Here is a 22,113-nt window from a genome sequence, read left to right as displayed (position 1 = left end):
GGTTGGAGGCCAGTGGTACCGCTTGAAATGGGCCACCACCCCATTTTAAAACGACTTCCTTGAGCAAATGTGGAGAAAAGGATGGGATGGTGGCTGTTGCAGTCCCAGATGTCACGATGTGATGCTTCTCTGCTGCAAAAGGAGCACGTGCTGTTTAAGTAACGCAAACACACTAATCAGATCATTTTGAGGTATATTTTTCCAAAAAGTAATTAAGGTGTTTGACAGGTCACTAGGAATGAAACAAATGGAATAAACTTTACAACAAACTCTACAACCATCTGCATAACAGGTGATCTGATGAGATGAATAAATCCCAGATAATAACATTATCTGGGATAATTGGGATTAACACAATCCTTATCTCCATCTCTGTCCACACATCTTCAGATGTACCTTAAACTGTATAAGCTTTTAAACTATGAATCACATTTCAAAAAGGAAGCATCACATGAGGAGACATTTCACTGAAGACGAGTGTTCACATGATCAAATCTTTTCTAAACTGTGTATATTTTCTGACTTTCTAAAGCAGGGTGCACAAATCTGGTTCTTGATGTTTTAAGTTGTTTAAGATGTTTCCCAGATTCAAAACACTCAGATTCAAATGACTGTCATCAACAGACCTGTGGAGACCTTGGTGACAAGCTACTGAAGATCCATTCAGGTGAATCAGATGTGTTGATGCAGAGAAAGGGGCAGAACACAGTTTGTCAAAAATTAAAATTTGCTCATTGGGGACAGACTTGAGATGCTGCTGCCTCAGACCATTATGACAATATATTTTCATTTGAACCCAAAAGAACAGATTGCAATCACCCAGTTTGAGTTTTTTTTTCCTTTTTTAATAACCATAAGATAAACAAAACAAGTATAATAAAATCATGCAATAGTGGTTTTAAGCAGTGAGGCTGGCTTCACTTGGTGTATCTGTATCAGCTCAGTCGTTCTTTCACCATGTGTTTGGAAACGCCCCGAGAGATTCATCTGTCCACACAGGTCAGTGCACATCAGGCTTTACGTGTTACATGGGTTTGGGTGCACTTTCCAGCACGCCTTTCTGTTTATGGTTGTTTCTTCTGACAACCCTCTTTAATAGTCGCCTTATTCGCGATATCTCTTTCAGAGAGCACAGCAGTAGCATCTGTGTTAGCTTTTCCAAAAAATTCTAACTCGCATATTTATTTTATTGAAAATGGCCAAGTTTACGTCAACACAAACTCTTACCAGAGTCGTGGGGAGAAGGCAAGTGGTTTCAATACCCAAGTACATCGTTTGTATGGCTTATCAGCTGATCGTCACTGCTATTCAGTAATTTTCTTTTTTTTATTATTCTTTAACATTGTTATCACTATAAATAATTGTATGGCAGTTTAGGCATCCTCAAAAATGTTCTTAAAGGTTAAGTTGGCAGTGAGACTTTCATTTTGGCTTATCCCATTATACAGCCTGTGCACAAATAATTTGGCACGTATTTCTTCTGAGGCCCCGTCTGTATCGACACCATCCAAAGTCCAGGTCCAGAATTGCCTCCATCCTCCAGGAATACTGCATTCATTTAATTGGTGATCAAATGACTTCAAACTTAAGGGGTTTCAAGGTTTATCAAGGTCCCATTTGCCTCAATAGGACTGATATTCCCTAGTTAAAAGTTATAATGATGCAAAGACCAAACAAGAGTCAACAACATTTTCCAACTCCACTGATGAGATGAATTCCTTTGAAAAGTGTGTACGTTTTTCCTAATATCCTGCTTTATTTGGGGTTAAGGGAACAGTGAGCCAAGTCTTGTCAAAGTTCCCGCACTGTTCCTTGTGTATAGACACATTTTCACCCAAAGACAGGATTCACATCATTTATGCACAAAATTTCGATGACGGGGCGAGATGATGGCAGTGAAACACAGAGCTGAGTTGATGTCCATGGAGGCTCTGCAACAAGATCTCCAGAGAAGCCGTTAAGAGTTTTTTGTCAGACGAGGAATCCAACAGATGGGTTTGTTTCTGAAGTGGTGATACCAAGTACGATTTTAAAGCTACAAATTTTTTAGCATATGAGAAGATTTACCGGTATTAATAACTTTCCCTGTAAGAGGAGAAAAACCTGGCCTGGGGTCAAACAACAGAGGAAGGATAGACTTTCGCTGACGAGGGACATCATGATTCTGGCCAATATCAGAAAGGATTTCCTTTTTTTGTTTTTATTTGCATTATGGATCGAGTCACTGAGATCTAGCACCTTCTGAGAGGGCACAAACATGGACCAGGATGATGATGATATCCGACTGAAGACGCTCTGCTTGGCTGATACTGATAATCACAGAGACGTAGATGGAATCAGAGCGCTTAGGACAGTTTGGAGGAGGGTTTTAGGCTCAATCCAAGTATAATCCAATCCAAAAGTAGGTCAAAACTGAATTAGTGACAGCTCATTGTCATTCCTGCGCAGGGCAGACAGACACTTGAGTGATTCATTCTGAATGACACTGCTGGCTTTTGTCTCACACATGTAGACCCTCAGGTGTTGATGTCCAACAGTCTCCAGCTTTGCCCCATGACATTCTGGTTCGTATGTCATGGCACGTCACATTCAATGTAGGGGATGTCGCTATAGCGACTGTCCACCTCCACCCACTGCTGCACGGCCCGGGCCACGATCTCCTCTGAGAGCCTCTGGGCGTAATCCAGGAGCACCGGGTTGACCTGAGGGGAGTTCTCCACCGAGTCCATCTCCGAGTGGACCAAGTAGGCGTTCTCACCCCTCGGCCCCTTGCCTTTGCCATCTGTCTTCTCGGCTGAGTTGGCATTTTGGGAAGCAAGCTCGCTTTTTTTGGATTTGACACACCCCATACTCTGAAGGGTGTAGCATTGATTCACTTGAAGGTGTGATTTGTATGTTGACGCGATGAGTCTGGTCAGATTTTCAGAGTACGCATCAACATTTTCATTTGAACTCTAGTTATCACGACTTGAGCAACTGTCTTCCACTTCCACTCTCATCCATGTCTGCAGGCCAACATGTGTGATAATCCTTGAGTATTACACACTGGAGCGCAATGATTTAGAGGATGCTGAGGGGCCACGGGTTAAGAAGTCCATCCCAGTCCGGCTCCTTTGGCGAGAAGAACTCATCCCTTCCTCAACTGCAGAGAGACGGAGAGAAAGTGAAATAAGGAACAGGAACGATTTCAGTCATATTTATTTTTCTTCTTCAGAGAACACGGAGAGAATTTTAACAATTTTTTTACACTGTGGCTGCATTGACTGTGGCCCGAGGTCAAGGCCCCCGAGGCTCACCTCACACTCGGAAGGTCATTTTAAAATATACTCAGCTCCTCCTCCCTTCCACTTCTGCCCCAAAGTGTTTTATGACTCAGTCCCTCGCCTTATTTTGTCTGACATGACACAGGGGCGTGTGCCTTGAGCTTGAGCGGACTGATGTCGCTGCCTTGTAAGCCTGTCTGCGTCTCCCATCTGTTCCACTAACCGAGCAGCCTGATTCACTGTGACGGCTCCTTTCCTCAGACGGAGGGCGTTTGGTGCACAGCAAACATGTGGTTCATTCAGAAAGCATAGTGCTGTGGTGCACACAACATGCAGGCCATTAATGATTTATGCAGAGAGGGGAGTCTCCCTGATAGTAAAACAACATTTGGAGAGACAGACTGAAAACACAAGAGTCTGGACCCTGACACAAAATCCTCTGCCACAGCTGGCACTGTGATAATAAGCTTAAATGGCTGCAAACGTGTGTAAATGTTAGATTGTGTCAAATAGTGGAAGCAGCAGCAGCAAGATGAGGTCAGACACATTGCTTTTTGGATTTAAACCTGCAGGCTGACTTCTGTAAACAACAGTGCTGGGAGGATATGAGCAAATATGACACACAAAAAAAGAAAATAGAGGAAAGCACCAGAAGAAAATGTGAAACAGTAGAGGTGTACATACTTTTGAGAGAGTAAGGAATTGTTGTCCATTTTCTCTTCATTCCAGAAAAAATAAGAAAGATCCGGCCGTAAAAAAGGAAAGAAAGAAATATATCACCCAAGGTCGTTTCAGCAAACAATAATGTGTATGTAGCTCCGGCCCAGCGCTGCCCTCAGCTCTTCATACGGAATCCGAGCAATCTCAACTTAATAAACATGCTGCACGTAGCACAACAAAATCATCCTCCAAGTTGCTGCTGCGGTTTGTTGGTTTTGTTATTCAGGATGAGGTGCTCAGTAGGATTTGGGGATGTATCTGAGGGGAACCCTGCGGCAGACGGGGGTCTCGGTTGATTTTTAAGTCGGATAACGCCTAGTGGAGCCTCGCTGTAGGAAATCATAGGTCTGGTCTGGACTGACTTCAGAGCAGTGACTCCCCACGACGACTCCAGGCGCGCAGAGCTGCAGTCTGGAGGAGGAGAGAGCGGCTTCAGGGCGCAGCGCACCGACCGGCTAAAGCCTGATTTATGGTACTGCGTTAAATCGACGCAGAGACGGTGCGCGTCGCCGCGTAGACCCTACGGCGTAGGGTCTGCGTTAGTGTAACGCGGAACCATAAATCAGCCTTAAGACTCGACGGCACTGCCATCTTCCGGCCATTTCTGGAAACGCGGAAAAAATCTGCCAGTGGAACAAGATTGTTTTGCTGATAAGATCAATCTTGTTCCACTGGCAGATTTTTCTACTTATTTCAAGTGAAAATTTACTTGAAACAGGTGAAAATTGTCAAATAACAAGTTATTTTTCTGGTGATGACTCTTGTTTTAAGTGTAATGGGATTTTACTGTTTATTATTATTTTCGATTTCGGTTTCGGCCACAAATTTTCATTTTGGTGCATCACTACTAAATACTACTGCATTGTTCCAAAATTATTAATTCTGTCTCAAATTATTCTAGGGGGGGACAGCTTTACTAATGGGGGGGACTTGTCCCCCCTGTCCCCCCCGGGATTTTCACCCCTGTCTATAGCTATATATCTATATACAGTTGGAGCAAAAAGGAATTTAGTCAGCCACCAATTGTGCCACCAAAAGTTATCCCAGTTAAAAAGATGAGGTCTGTATTTTTCATCATAGGTACACTTCAACTATGAGAGACACAATGGAGGGGAAAGAATCCAGGAAATCACATTGTAGGATTTTTACAGAATTAATTAGTACATTCCTCTGTAAAATAAGTATTTGCTCACAAACAAGTAAGATTTCTAGCTTTCACAGACCTGTAACTTCTTCTTTAAGAGGCTCCTCTGTCCTCCACTCGTTACCTGTATTAACAGCACCTGTTTTAACTCGTTATCAGTATTAAAGACACCTGTCCACAACCTCAAACAGTCACACTCCAAACTCCACTATGGCCCAGACCAAAGAGCTGTGAAAGGACGTGAGAAACTAAATTGTAGACCTGCACCAGGCTGGGAAGACTGAATCTGCAATAGGTAAGCAGCTCGGTGTGAAGAAATCAACTGTGGGTCAATTATTAGAAAATGGAAGACATACCAGACACTGATAATCTCCCTGGATCTGGGGCTCCACGCAAGATCTCTTCCCGTGGGGTAAAAATGATCACAAGAACGGTGAGTAAAAGTCCCAGAACCACACGGGGGACCTAGTGAATGACCTGCAGAGAGCTGGGACCAGAGTAACAAAGGAACCATCAGTAACACACTACGCCGCCAGGGACTCAGATCCTGCAGAGCCAGACGTTCTCCCGGCTTACGCCAGTACATGTCCAGGCCCGTCTGAAGTTTGCTAGAGAGCATTTGGATGATGCAGAAGAGGATTGGGAGAATGTTATATGGTCGGATGAAACCAAAATAGAATTTTTGGTAGAAACACAACTTGTGGTGTTTGGAGGAGAAAGAAAGCTGAGTTGCATCCAAAGAACACCAAACCTACTGTGAAGCATGGGGGTGGAAACATCATGCGTTGGGGATGTTTTTTTGCAAAGGGACCAGGACGACTGATCCGTGTAAGGGAAAGAATGAATGGGGCCCTGTATCGTGAGATTTTAAGCCAAAACCTCCTTCCATCAGCAAGAGCATTGAAGATGAAACGTGGCTGGGTCTTCCAGCAGGACAATGATCCCAAACACACCGCCCGGGCAACGAAGGACTGGCTTCGTAAGAAACATTTGGAGGGAGTTGAAAGTCTGTGTTGTCTAGCAACAGCCCCAAAACATCACTGCTCTAGAGGAGATCTGCATGGAGGAATGGGTCAAAAAACCAGCAACAGTGTGAAAATCTTGTGAAGACTTGCAGAAAACGTTTGATCTCTGTCATTGACAACAAAGGGTATATAACAAAGTATTGAGATTAACTTTTGTTATTGACCAAATACTTGTTTTCCTCTATATTTTGCAAATACATTCTTTAAAAATGAGACTGTGATTTTCTGGATTTTTTTTTTTCTCATTCTGTCTCATAGTTAAGACATTCCTGTAATAAAAATGACAGGCCTCTCTTATCTTTTTAAGTGTGAGAACTTTCACAACTGGTGCCTGACTAAATACTATTTTGCCCCAATATATGCAATGTACTATCTTAAGAAAGCATCAAGAAAGAAAGCTTGATATTCCTGTGGCTAAAGTTGCAAATTACAGAAGTTCAGGGTTGTGGACAAGAGTCTGTTGACAAACAGAAAAAATGATATGTGTGGAAACCAAAGAACCAAGAACAACTTCCAAAGAGATTCACGATGAACTCCAAGGTAAAAGAACATCAGCAGATGGGACAGAACTGGAACATTTTGCTAATTTACATCACTCTGTTAACATATACAAAGAAATGAAGCATTCAAAGAAAATAAGACTAAGTAGTGTCAAACATTGGGAGAAGAAACCCGTTAAAAAGGAGAAAGCTGGAGCAGTTTGGTCATGAGCAGTGGGCCTAAAATACCTGTCTAGCAGGTCCAGAAGTCTCAGTCAGTACGTTTACATGCAGCAAAGAGTCACAGAGTCACATCAATCACTTATTTGTAAAGACTGCCTCGAAAGGTTGTGCGATAAAATATGACGTTGTGGGTACCAACTAATTTGTCCAGTTCAGCTTCATCATATACATATATTTGTGTGGGTTTGTGTGATATATGAGGACATATTAATGTTGGGTTACTGATGTATGATTTCCACAAGATGGCGGTGTTTTATCATTTACTATAGGAGGATAAAGTCATAGATGTTTGACCGAGAAAGCAATTTTTAGTCTGTGGAAGTAATTTTACACACAAGGAAACTGTATTTCCTATATTTGTTTTGTTTGTGTGTCAATATTGTGTTGTTTTTTTGTGTGTTTGCCCCATGGGGCAGACTTGTTACATAAACTAACTTCCACTCCCTGGTATTTATTTACATATCAATGAAGTTACTATACACCAAGAATCATCAGGTTTATTTGCAAGGTGCATAAGGTCTTTGTGGTTGATGTCGGGAAGACTGCGATGGTGGTTATTATGCAATCATGATAAAACATGAATTTATCCATCCGTGTACACGCTCAGCACATATTCTCAGTCTGCATGCCTTCAAGGTTTGACAGTGAAAAACGTTTTAATGTCAATTTTTCTCGTTTTTTTCTTGTCAATTTATGTGATTTGTTAATCTACCTAGTTTTGTTTCTGTTCCAGCTTGCAACATATTCCAGAAATAGTTGGGAAGTACATTTTTACTAAATTTTAATGTTCCTATTACTTATTACAGACATATTCTGAGGTTATCATACCATTCCTGCAAAATAAAACAAATACTCAGCTTAGATTATTATCCTTGTCCTTTTCCTCTACAATCCTATATATTCCTTAAGTCATTTAAAGATATGCATTATAGAGTTAAAATAAATGAACATGCAAATAATGAATGAAAGTATATGTAAGAATTACTATTTTCTTTTCAATTTGTATTTTCTGTATTGTCCCAACTTCTCTGGGTTGTGGATGGAGGCATGTTTTCCCTTAGTAAATGCTCAACTGAAGATTTTATGTAGGTTTATGGTATACCTGTACTTATACATAGTAATCAGAATGCAAAAATTAAAAAAGGAACTAAAAAACATGATCTAATTTTGGATTGTTCTGTTTCTCCAATTAACAAATGCTGCAATAAACTCTGCAGCTACATGAGCTGTCCTGACTCAGTTAATGTTCAGCCTGCAGCAGTGCATGAATTCATATGTGGGTTTGTGTGATATATGAGGACATATTAATGTTGGGTTACTGATGTATGATTTCCACAAGATAGCGCTGTTTTATCATCTACTTTAGAAGGATAAAGTCATAGATGTTTGACCGAGAAAGCAATTTTTAGTTTGTGGAAGTAATTTTATACGCAAGGAAACTGTGTTTCCTATATTTGTTTTGTTTGTGTGTCGATATTCTGTTGTTTTTTTGTGTGTGTGTGGGGCAAACTTGTTACATAAACTAACTTCCACTCCCTGGTATTTATTTACATATCAATGAAGATACTATACACCAAGAATCATCAGGTTCATTTGCAAGGCGCATAAGGTCTTTGTGGTTGATGTCGGGAAGACTGCGATGGTGGTTATTATGCAATCATGATAAAACGCGAATTTATCCATCCGTGTACACGCTCAGCACATATTCTCAAGTCTGCATGCCTTCAAGGTTTGACAGCGAAAAAAAAGTTTTAATGTCAGTCGATTAAAATTCATCGTTGCCTGTCCAGCCAATCATAGTCGTAGACGACACAAAAGAGGCTAAAGTTGGAGTATAAAAAGGTGCGCGCTAATGAAGTATGATGCCTGTCAGAGTGCCTCATTTGTCCAACACGCAGTCCAGGCGCGCATCAGGTCCTGCACTTTACCAAGGGATTATTATTATCGTTTTTCTTCTGAAAACAAAACACACAACACAAACGAACCGTTCCACCTGCTTGGGAGACAATGCATCTGTCTCAGATCGTACTGTATCTGGGCTTGCTGACAGCGTTGGGAGCAGTAGTTGTGAGTGAGCAGGATACACAGCCCTCCGCCGCCAGCAGCCCCGCAGACACAGAGCACTGCGCTACCTGCGACGTGCGGCAGCAGATCAAAACCATGCGGCTGAACGCGATCAAATCACAGATCCTCAGCAAGCTGAGGATGAAGGAAGCTCCCAACATCAGCCGGGACGTGGTGCAGCAGCTCCTGCCCAAAGCGCCGCCGCTGCAGCAGCTGCTCGACCAGTACGACGTGCTGGGGGACGACAATAGGGACGTGGTCTTGGAAGAGGACGACGAGCACGCAACCACGGAGACGATCATGATTATGGCCACTGAACGTAAGTTTATACTTTTGGTTTTGGATTTTCAAGCCTAAATTATGGTTCCGCGTTAAATCGACGCAGAGCCCTACGCCGTATTCTACGCTAAGGTTCTGCGTTGCTGTAACGCGGTACCATAAATCAACGTTTTCAAAATGCCTTTACGCACTGTGCGTAAAAACGCACAAGGTGGATAAAAACGCACATGAGAATCTTGACGTTTGTTGTCGAGTTTTCTGGGTTTGAACGTAAGTATGTGAATATAATTATTCAGATTAAAAACGGATAGACAACGCGTGTTTTCATAGGTCTAATTCATGCAATAACCATATGTGCAATATCTATGCAATATCTGTCCGTCTACCTCACACTCATTCTACCTGCTTTTTTTGCACAGTTTTTTTCCTTCGCACTACTTTTATTACCATCGCAATATACTGTCTATATCTTGTGATTATATTTATTTTTTACTCTTTTACCCTCTTCCATGCATGTGCGTGTTAAGTGTACTGCTGCTAACATGTGAGTTTCCCCATTGAGGGAGTAATAAAGGATTATTTTATATCTTATCTTATCTTAATTACCCAAATGATGCAGCCAGTGTATTATTATTATTATTATTATTATTATTATTATTATTGCTGTTGGTGTTTTTCATTTTTAAATGACAAATCTTCTACAGTGCACATAAAGACTATTTTCTCTTTGTTTTCCTTATGCAGCCGACTCGGCCGTGCAGGTGGACGGAGAGCCAAAGTGCTGCTTCTTCTCCTTCACCCAGAAGCTCCAGGCCACCCGCATAGTGCGGGCGCAGCTGTGGGTGCATCTGCGCCCCGCGGACGAGGCCACCACCGTGTTCCTGCAGATCTCCCGCCTGATGCCGGCCACGGACGGGAGCACGTCCGTGCGGATCCGCTCCCTGAAGATCGACGTGAACGCCGGAGTCAGCTCGTGGCAAAGTATAGACGTTAAACAAGTGGTGACGGTGTGGCTGCGGCAGCCGGAGACCAACTGGGGCATCGTGATCAAGGCCCCCGACTCGAGTAGGAACGACTTAGCCGTGACCTCCACAGAGCCGGGAGAAGAGGGCCTGGTGAGTTGGAACATTTATTTAACTTGTTTGGGGTTTTTTAAGCTTGAATTATGGTATAATAAATTTATAATAAATAATTTCCATAACCAGTATTACAACTGAATAAAAACTACCTATTGCACAGCACCAGAGTTAAGTTTTTAGACTTGCAGAGGTTTTAATGTGTAGAGAGGCTTTGCAGAATCAGCAGGAGTTAAACATTCCAGAAAGAAGGAATCAAGATATAAAAGAAAAAAAGAAAGCTCTTAATCAACACAGACTCCATCTAGGCGCACACCTGCATTTGGACAAATGCCCAGCCCACATTAACCTTAAATCTTATTGCTTGATTACATAAAAGTTCACCCATTCCAAATTCCTTTAAGTATTCTGTGTGACTGTGCAAATCAGAGTAATTGCCTGCACACACACACACACACACACACACACACACACACACACACACACACACACACACACACACACACACACACACACACACACACACACACACACACACACACACACACACACACACACTGCTGCTATCAATGACAAACACACAGCTCACAGCTCGAATGCTGGCACCAGGCTCCGGGGCAATTAGAAAACTTGGAAAGCTGAAGTTAACCAAGCATCAGATGATTTCATTTTACTATAACTCCAAGTTTCATAATATTATCACGCCGTGTTTGAAAACCACCTGCTAAAGGGCACTGGATTAAAGAAATTAAAAGATGAATGTTAACAAGCGCAACCTTTTGTAAATTGACTGTTTTCAAAGTGCTCACACCCACTCTGTCATTTCAGCAACCGTTCATCGAGGTGAAGATCTCCGAGGGCCCCAGGCGCGCCAGGAGAGACTCGGGTCTGGACTGTGACGAGAACTCTCCAGAGTCCCGGTGCTGCCGCTATCCATTCACTGTGGACTTTGAGAACATTGGCTGGGACTGGATTATTGCCCCAAAGCGCTACAAGGCCAATTACTGTTCTGGAGAGTGTGAGTACATGCACCTGCAGAAGTACCCACACACCCACCTGGTGAACAAGGCCAACCCCAGGGGGAGCGTGGGCCCCTGCTGTACCCCCACAAAGATGTCGTCCATCAACATGCTCTACTTTAACCGCAAAGAGCAAATCATCTACGGCAAGATCCCCTCCATGGTGGTGGACCGTTGTGGATGCTCTTGAGTTGAGACTCTACTGCGAGAGCAGGGAGGTCGGAGGGGCTGGTGTGACGGGCCCCCTCCCCTGCCCACTTTAGACTCTCTGATCCAACCAATCCACCACTTCCAGCGCTTTTCTGCAGACCATGGTGCAATACAACCAGAGTAGAGGCCACAAACAGCTCGATCTTCCTGCAGGGCAGTGCTTTCACAACTGGCATAGTTCTTACTTTTCTTTTTTCTCCAGTGAAATCTTAGCCATGAGGGCTTGAAGCCAGATGCAGGAAAACAAAAACACACAAGGACACACAAAGACACACATACAGACATGCACACTTTGGAGTGAATGTAGACTGAAATGATCAAAGTTATCCAAAAAAAGTATTTTTCTTCTCTTTTTCACTGCCTTTGTAGACAAACATGCTGCCCGTTTATACTGGTACACCATTTATACCACTACACTCCAGTCATACCCAAGATACAAGCTATTACACTTTTTACTATGCTTTGCTACGTTTTTTGATAATCATATTTTGAGTTATGTTTTCAGAGAGAAACCAGGAATCCTCAAGGACATTTTGAAAGGGCTTGAAAGATAAAGTTTTAGACTGTTTAGAGTGACATTTCACCCTGGCAGAATGAATGTTGTAGGATACACTGCAAAACAGTCCCTCTAGAAATCTAGAAATAAGCCTAATATTCCAAAATCTAGTCAAAATGGTAATATTTTAAGCAAAATGATCCCTGCCAATTGGGTAAGAACATTTTTCTTGACTAGAATTGTTAGAAATAGCAAAATAGTCTTCTAATCTTCTTGAAACAAGGCGCTTTTACTTTCTTAGATATTAATTTTTTGCAGTGGGAACAGAAATCTTTAACTCTTTTCTCCCAGGGTGAAGTCCCGCTTAATATTTTGACAGGTCATCATGTACTCTGCCATACAGAAACTGACCGAGAAACATTCAAGGTCACTTTGTAATCTTCACAATCTTACAAAAAAACAAAACAAAAAAAACAAAAACAAAAAAAAAAAGATATAACAGAGCCTGACCTGCCCGACACACTTGAATTATTCTGATTGTAAATTCAGCTTACTGGACAGAAGGACTTGAACTGAAGGCACGATGAATGCAGCCTACAAAGGAAAATGTGTTTAAGATGGAGAAAATGAAATCGTGTGAATTTTGAGATCTTGCTTAAAACTCTGTCTAACAAACAACGCAGTTTGCACTATGGCACACCAATAGAAAGAATTGGTTGCTACAAAAGTTGTAAAAACTGATTTTGATATGTTTGCTAATTTGTATTATATACATACTGTATGCAATTGTTTCCATAAGGAGTTGTCTTTCTAAGCCACTGATGGTTAAATATATAAAACCACAATGTAGCAGGATAAAAGATGTAATACAGCAATTCTATATACTTGTTTAACAAATAAAGTCTCTAGCTTGTTTGTTGAGTTCTGTTTCTTTGAGTAGCACATATTCAGCTGGCAATGTGGTTAATTTTCTACTATTCTAAGCTTTAAGGTCTTAGCACTTGAATTTACACCAGTTATAATTCGCAATCGTCATTTTTCAGTTGAACATTGTACAAAATTGACTTTTGCTGTGAACTGCAACAAGAAAATCCCAACCAAAATACTGGATTTCACTAAAGTTTACAGAAAGAATAAAACTGGATCTGCCATTATCCCTTAACTTAATTCAGAGAGATTTACTATCATTCCCCTGGCTCACAGATCATACCCAGTCTTGATGCTGCAGTATGAACCTCAACACTGCAGTCTCATTTCACACTTCAGCAGCTGAGAATCTTTACGTCTTCAACACATGGCGTAAACTGATAAGTAGCAGAGGCAACGTGTGGGTGTGTGCCCTGTGTGCAGTGGCATGTGTGCAGAAAATCATGGAAGCACTCTCCGTCTACCTGACTACACCTGCGCGGTTCCATCACCATAGGCTTGTTGCATCACGAGTGTAATTCAGCCCAATTTCCCTGACTTTGCTTTTTTCCATGGACGGGAACGTTGAAAGTATTGCAGTCTAATGAGAGGATGTGAACTGTGGTGCGCTCTGACAGCATGACCTATTGGACTGACGGCCTCATTGAGGCCTGACTTCCGCCCAGTAGAGGGCGAATTGAGCGCTGCCCATGAGAGCCACTTCCTTTCCTGCTGAGAGCTGGAAAAGCGCCACAGAGATCAGTCACAGCGCAGAGCAGACCATGGGTAGAGTGGATCTGCAGAGCCTCTTTTCCTCGGAGGAGGGGGGTTGCAGATTTTGCACTTCTCAGTTTGTTGGTGGCAGAGGAAAGAAAAGTTAATGAAAGGTCTGAAAATTAAAAAAAAAAAAAAATAAATAAATCTGGACTAAGACTAAAGTTTAAAATTAAATGATGCATTCAATATCTGCCTCATTGATTACAGCAGATTTAACCGACCAGAACTGAAGCATCTTACAACCTTTGCTTTTCACCCATGTACTATCTGCATAATGATACTACAACTGTTTCTATATGCAGTTTAAAGTGGCAAAACAAACTATGAGTACTTCAGCAGTCTGTCAGAATATGTTCAGATGTTTTAAAATGTAACCACTTAAGAATACAATAACAGCATTACTTCTGGATCGCACGTAAATATGATGCTTAAACTTTCAAAATGATCTAGCTGCAATATTTCAATTTTGTAGCACTAAACTCCAGATCAGAAAAAGTTTGGGATGATATTAAAATTTCATTTTATTAAAAAAAAATTGAATGGAGTGATGCTTCTATTTACTTTCTTTGCAGACACTATAAATCTGAGATAAGTAATGTTTTTTCTTGTCAACTTATAATGTGATTTGTTAATCTACCTAGTTTTGTGTCTCTTCCAGCTTGCAACACATTCCAGAAATAGTTGGGAAGTACATTTTTACTAAATTTTAATGTTCCTATAACTTATTACAGACATATTCAGAGGTTATCATACCATTCCTGCAAAATAAAACAAATACTCAGACAGCTTAGATTAGTATCCTTGTCCGTTTCCTCTACAATCCTATATATTCCTTAAGTCATTTAAAGATATGCATTATAGAGTTAAAATAAATGAACATGCAAATAATGAATGAAAGTATATGTAAGAATCACTATTTTCTTTTCAATTTGTATTTTCTGTATTGTCCCAACTTCTCTGGGTTGTGGATGGAGGCATGTTTTCTCTTAGTAAATGCTCAACTGAAGATTTTATGTAGGTTTATGGTATACTTGTACATATACATAGTAATCAGAATGCAAAAAATAAAAGGAAGTAAAAAACTAATAATAGTAATTTTGGATTGTTCTGTTTCTCCAATTAACAAATGCTGCAATAAACTCTGCAGCTACATGAGCTGTCCTGACTGAGTTAATGTTCAGCCTGCAGCAGTGCATCTTTCTTCCCTCCGCTCTGACCTGCAGTAGCTACTTGTTTCGAGCAGACAGCAGCTGCTGTCCTGCAGTAAGTGCTGCCGTGTGTTGCTAGTGACATAAACTGGGAAACGTTTTGACTGAGCATAGTTACATCTGTGTGGAGTTGGACCCTGGAGTACTGTAACCGCCAGCGACATTCCACCTCTGACAGGTGAGGAAGTGAGAGTGAGAGAACGGGAAGAAGGATGTTAGGGGGCAAGGGAGTAGTCCAAGGCAGCTGGAGACCCCGTTATTGGACTAGATTCCTGTTGTGTAAAGCTAATAGAAATTTGAAGGACAGGGCATGTATTCCTCTTCAAGTCCTCAATGAGAGATGATTGTTAACAATGAATTACATACCTGGTTTATTACAATTCATAATAATGTAAAAGAAGGCTTAAACTTTTGAGTACTGAAAGGATATATTATTACTATGATAATTGTAATAATTTTTACCACTTGATCTTAATGAGATCTGGCAATAGCTCTGTTTTTTTTTAAATATATTTCTGAATTGTGGTTATAAAGGCATAAAAATAATAATAAAATAGCTCAACATTTTTATCGTTATCGTATCCAACTTAATATTTTACAGGTCTACTATCTTCACAGCCTGGTTTTCTGCAAATGTGTTGCTGTGCAAACTATTGTCACAAAGAAAAAAGCATTATGTTGGCTTTGTTTAAATAAAATAAAGGATATAGTTGGTAATTATTTATATATTCCATCACTCATGAAGAAGCAAGAAGCAAGAAGCTATTTTCTGTTCTACGGTTTCAGTCAGTCCTTGATAAATTTACTATGGTGAACATCTATAAAAGCATGCTTTGTTGCAATTTAATTGTCTAGTCTATTTAGGTGCGTGTTAACACCATGCAAAAAGGGAAAGATCTAATGAATGATCTTAGAGAAGCAGCTGTTGCTGCATATCAATATTTAAACTGTTTTTTATTTATTTATTTGCACAACTGTCTACATATATGAGGTGGGTTAGTGTCAAAATTGGCAAAAATAACTTTTTTTTAAAATATGTATATTTTCTTCTGCATATGTGAGAGTGGGGATAGGGATAGGGACCGGGTTTCTTTATTTAATTGTAAGATTGTCAAGTTTACTACAGTTATCTAGTCAGAACAAATAGATTCTGTAGCTCAAAATTGTTGAGAGTTTCTCTCTTACTCTTGAACAAAAGCCATGAACAGGTGGGCGAGGACATTTGACGAGACAGTAATAATCAGTGTTACCCAGGTGTCCCCTAGGCCCATTTTAAATATTTTTCATTCTGCAATGTGAGACCTGTGAATGATTTTGTACTGAATACATTGTACATTTGCATTCTTTGTCATAGAGAAGATGTTATTACAGATATTTGTCCAGAAATTGGGACTGAAGAGACTGTCAAATCATTTTCTCATTTGGGTATCAGAGGGCTTGATCCTGTATCAGTATTGGATGTAAGTTTGTAGATTCTCAAGTTTTTGGGAGTTTGTGATCTCATAATTTCCTCAATAAATCTAGGGTGCTGCAATATATTATTAGTTGTGTTTATCTTTGATTTGATTTCAGATTTAATTGTTGATGTTTTTTTAAACAGTTTGTAATGTCGAAACAATTCTCCCTCAATACCATACCTCTGGAATAATGTATTAAAGTGATAAACTGGTTATTGATAAAATAAATAAATAAATTAAAGATTGGGGAAAATTTACATGGTTTTAAATAGGATTTTGATTGCTTTTCACCATGCTGTTAGAGTTAAGTTAATTGTAGGTAGTTCATCTTTATTGAAAGGGTAAGTCAGAAACAGAGGTATTTTCTAATTCTCCACAAGTTGTTGTTTTCTTTTTCAATCCATTTTACTAAATATTGCAGCAAATTTGAAAGTGGGGAGTTTCCAAGCCTCCAAATGATTTTTGCTTTTGCAGTGTTGAGAAAAACTTGAGTTTTTTGTTTTTCCAGTAGCAATGTGTTACTAAATATTTAACTGAGCTGAAACAGTTGTCTGTAGGAGCAGTTGGTAGTGCTGCTAAAATAGGTAATTCATTTGTGGAAGTGTTTTCATTTTAACCATAGCTATAACGCCCATATGTGAAAATGGAAGGTTTGTCCAGTAATCTAAACCTTGATCCGTCTTTTTAGTACAGGAATGACGAGTAAGGCAATTAATACTATAAAGATCTTGAAAAAAATATGAATAATATTGGAAGTCTCTTGCATAGATTTGTACTGAGCCTCTAGATATAGTAATACGTAATTTACACAAAGACTAATTTTATGTTGTGTTGTTTGAATTCCTTCAATTTTGGGGTTTTGTCATATTGCTGCTGAAAGTGATTCAAACAAAATAGCAAATGGTGAAGGAGACAGGGAGAATTCTTATCTGGTTCCCCAGTGAAGTGTGAAACTTCGTTACGTGATCCCACTGGTGGTTACTGCGGCACTGTGTACACTGCTTTATCCAGTGAATGAATCTCTTAAGAGTTATAAAACTGGTTCCAAAACATTGATGGTTTAACAATAATTCCCAGCCCGGGCTAACAACAAGATAAATACAACCTCAAAAAATAAAAAGTACACCTATAAAGCATGCATGACTTTGAGAGATGAAGTAGCAGCCAGGTGCTGCTGATCAAATGCATCTGACTAATAATCAGCGAGTGTGAACACCTACTGTATATAAAAGCAGGTTTTGGAACAGCGAGGTGTGTGTTAACACAACGATAAGAAAGAAAGAAATCATCAGTTATGTTAGAGAAGCAATTGTTGCCGCCCATCAATCTGGAGTTATAATGTCATGTCCAAGCAATTTGCTTTCAGGCTTTTTTATGGTGAAAAAAACTATTCATGAGTTGAAAACACTTAAAACAAGAGTGACTTTCCAGCAAGCAACTGTGTGATGCTTTGAAAAACTCTACAGGTATTGATTGGCATGGTACCGTAAACAATAAAGTAGCAGAATTACAAATCCAATATCAAAAAGTTGGGATGGTGTGGGAGATGTAAATTAAAAACAGAATACAATGACTTGCACTCACATTTTATTCATAACAGATCACCAAAAGACATCAAATGTTTGAACTGAGGAAATATATTTAAGTTAAAAAGCACAGTTCTGTGTAATTTACTACAGTGTAAATTACACCGAATAAAGGAGAGGCTCCTTTGTGATGCCGGAAATCCTGGATTTAGACCCGGCAGAATTTCCTTCCCTGCTTATCCGGATTTAGAGCTCAGCATCCCAGTTCAGCAACTGACCACTTCTACTATGTATCCATGCTTGGCAATGGTTGCATCATGACATTTTTGGCAATGTCTTGCTGAAAGATAATAGCTCATTCCTAAAAAAGACGGGAGCGTGTGTTATTCTAAAACTTGTATGTGCTTTTCAAAACTGATGTTTCCTTTCCAGATGTATACAAGCTGCCTGTTCCATAGGAACAAATGCCTTGCTCTGAGTGTTTAACCTTGAAATTCATTTCTTCATCATGTGGTCAGGTTGTGCGTCACAATGGATTAGTGGTTAGGACTAACAAAGAAAATATATGAATCCTTCTTTCAGCTACAGTATAATTTAAGAAAATGTGGTATTTACTATTTAGGAATTGTATACATTCTAAGTTAAGTATCTCCATTTTCAAGGGGGTCAAAAGTATTTGGCCAATTTACTGAAAATAAATGACGAGGCCAGGTTGGGTCTATTCCTTCGCTATTTCAAGAAAAATGAAGCAGCAGAAGGTCCAGAGTTGATATCAGGTACTGAGTTGGTATTAAGTGTCTAACTGTCTAACATAAAAACAAAATGAAGTCCAAGGAGATCTAAATGCATGTGAACGTATCCTAAAAAAAAGAACATTTATCTATGACAGAAAGCAAAACCCTACACTTGACCAAATCAACAATTTTAAAAGATGAATGCTGCTTCTCTGTTTGGTTCTGATTCTGGGGACACAGAGCACACATCAACCAGAAGACCTGACAGGTCTGGTTGGTTGACATGGCAACACGTCTTTGATGTATTTTGGTCCTAAACCATTCAGTTATTTATAAACTAATAGAAGAATTTTAAAGTCTATTCTCTGAGGTTCAGGGAGTCAGTGTAAAGATCTCAGAACTGGAGTGATGTGATCCACTTTCTTATTTCTGGTGAGAACTCGGGCAGCAGCATTCAGACAAGATACATTTAAAGATGTAATGCTATACTTTCTGGTCATATTCAGCCTGTCACAGTGCAGATGGACAATGGAAATAAATATAATCCTTTATCTTAACATCTGGACTGTTTTATTTCAATCAATTGGGGTGCTGTATAAAAGCAAGATCATAACAACTCTATTAGGTATGCCAGGTGTGTTTGGACAATAACAAAGTGGCGCGTGTACGCATGTATACTAATCACCACCACTTTAAATCCTCCAAAACTTCCTACAAACCTCGATGTCATCTATCAGTGTGGACTGGAGGTGAAGAGAGTAATAGGACTTGCCAGGCGCATCGCAAAACATCTGCAACGTCTACCATCTGGAGAAGTGTTTCTGCTGACAGATTGCTGTGCTCTGGTAAAGTAATGGCAGACCAAGTTATTAAACCACAAATAAAGTGAAGTGAACATGTCCGCAAGACTTGAAGAAATCTTGACAAAAAAAACTTGATTGTGCCTTGTACATCAAAGCATTATCTTATCAACCTTCTAGTTACACTACTAAAACTACTACTACTCAGTACTCGAGTTGTAAAAAAAAATCAGGGGGGATGGTGGATTTTATCATATGGGGACAGATAATTTGTGTTGATTACAAATAATATAATATATTACAAATAATAGCACTGACCAAAACACCTACAGAAATACTGCAGGAATGACATAGCAGCAGTTAAATGCAGCTTTCTGTAAGCTTTAAATATCCACTGGGCTTACATCAAATACATCAAAACACAACAATAAAAAACAGTTTTCTGAACTTATCAATATGACTCTGTCCTTCACAGGATAAGTAAAATGGATCACTGTAAAAACTCACAATCTTAACAAGAATATTTGTCTTATTTCTAGTTAAAATGTCTCATTTTAGTAAAAAAAATCTCATTACACTTTAAACAAGACTTATCACTGGAAAAAACAACAATTTTCACCTGTTTCAAGTAGATTTTCACTTAAAATAAGTACAAAAATCTGCATGTGGAACAAGATTTTTTTGCTTGTAATGAGAAGATAAATCTTGTCCCACTGGCAGATTTTTCTACTTATTTCAAGTGAAAATTTACTTGAAACAGGTAAAAATAGTCAAATAAGTTATTTTTCTGGTGTAATTTTTCTGGTGATGACTCTAAATGTTGAAATATCAGTAAAACCACATTCATTGATGAAATGACATAAGGGATGGAAAGGGGGGATGGCAGTTTTACAGGGGGGATGATTTTGACTGTTTTTATTTCAGGGGGGATGCCATCCCCCCTCATCCCCCCTCAACTCGAGTACTGCTACTACTACTACTACTGTCATTTAGCAGATGCTTTTATCCATAGCGACTTACATCTCAGAGAATGCCACAAGCAAGAAATAACATAGGAGGGTCCAGCATGGATAAGTGCCCAGACTGCTGTGAGTCCAGTTGGACACAGGTGCTGCCATGCTAGTAGTAGAGGATTTTCTTAGTCAAACCTGTCCACAATTACACAGCTCTTATATAATGACAGGTGAAACCAAGATTACTTAGTGAAGGGCCCAAATTCCCTCCAAAATATACAAATAAAACAATATTTACAAACTAACGCCAGGTAAATTATTTAATACTACAAACAGTGTGACTAAATGAATTAAGTATAGGATTAAGATTTAGGGACAAGTCATTGAACAGGTACAGTCCTATACATATCTGGGGACAATCATTGACTCTACCTTAAAATTTAAAGAAAACTGCAAAGCTGTGAGCAGGAAGGGACACCAGTGGCTGTTCTTTTTGAGGAAGTTGTCCCGTTTCCACATAGATAGGACCATGATGACACTTTTTTACCATGCTTTTATTGAATCTGTTTTAGCTTTTTCACTTGCATCATGGTTTGGAAACCTGCCCCTAAAAGAAAGGAGCTCACTCAACCAAATTACTAAACGGTCAGGTCGGCTGATTGGGGAAACACAGCTGGGCCTGGAGTTGCTGTACGCTAAACAGTTGCAGCGGTTCCAGCTCCATTCCCAATGATGCCTCCCATCCCTTAGCAAGTGAGTTCCAGCTACTGCCATCAGGACGCAGATTTAAAGTCCCCAGAACTAGGACCACACGCTACAGGAACAGCTTCGTCCCTGCTGCTGTTTCTTTTTTAAACAAATCTTAACAATTTTTATCTATTACTGAGGTCTATCCTGCTTTTAACTTATTTATTTCGATTTATTAGAAACCCTGACCTTGGTATTAACTTTCTTTATTCATTCATTGTTCTTTGCCCTGTGCAACAAATACTTTTATCATGTCAGTGAGCATTGTGAGTACCTGCCATGTCTGTCTTGTGCTGTTGCGAACCTGTTCATTATTTTCACTGTTTTTGTCCTGTGTCAAATTAATGACAGTAAAGACTGTGTGTGAGATGCCTTCTACTGCAAAACAAATCTACCTACAGGTATTAATAAAGTTAACTTGAACTTGAACTTGAAGTAAATATCAGAAAAGCAAACAGACACCTAAACAAAACAAACTACGGTAGTCAAAATCCTCGTTCACTCCTCCCCTTCTCTACTCTAACGCCATGGTCTGTCCTAACCAGGTGATTATTAGGTGATTATTAGGCACCGCAGCGTGGGTTGCCCTCATGTACGCACTCCATGAAGTCACGCCCAGTAAAACCTCAGAGAGATTTCAGTACTTTTTTCCAAAACAATTTAACAAAACCAAAACTGACCATGAAAAATGATAAACAATGTGACAATATATGTTTTTCACCTTAGTGAGGGGGCTGTCGCATTGCCCCCTCACACCTCCCCCTCAAGCAGGCTCGCCAACAGCGCTGCGAGACAGAAAGTCAGCTAGTGTTGTGCTTGCCTGGCCGATAATGTATGGAGAACCAGTATGGCTGTAGGAACAGGAACTAGCGGGGGATTCGGCTGTTAGTATCCTTCATCTGCTCCAACCATTGCAATGCCTTATGGTCCATTTCCAAGTTAAGTAAGTTGAACTCCCTCCCGAGCAGATAATATTTGAAAGTGTCA

General features: G+C 39.9%; 1 protein-coding gene across 1 annotated transcript; it reads left to right on the top strand.

The window, feature by feature from the left end:
• Positions 1-8,749: 8,749 nt before the first annotated feature.
• mstnb (myostatin b) lies at positions 8,750-12,933 on the top strand. Its single transcript, XM_061723860.1, has 3 exons — positions 8,750-9,257; positions 9,962-10,332; positions 11,122-12,933. Exons 1-3 carry the CDS (start codon positions 8,882-8,884, stop codon positions 11,500-11,502), a joined length of 1,128 nt encoding a protein of 375 aa, XP_061579844.1. The 5' UTR covers positions 8,750-8,881; the 3' UTR covers positions 11,503-12,933.
• The last annotated feature ends 9,180 nt before the right edge of the window (positions 12,934-22,113 follow it).

The sequence above is a fragment of the Cololabis saira genome, chromosome 6 (genome assembly GCF_033807715.1).
Source record: "Cololabis saira isolate AMF1-May2022 chromosome 6, fColSai1.1, whole genome shotgun sequence".
Lineage (NCBI taxonomy): Eukaryota > Metazoa > Chordata > Actinopteri > Beloniformes > Belonidae > Cololabis > Cololabis saira.
This window is presented reverse-complemented; position numbering and strand designations above follow the sequence as displayed.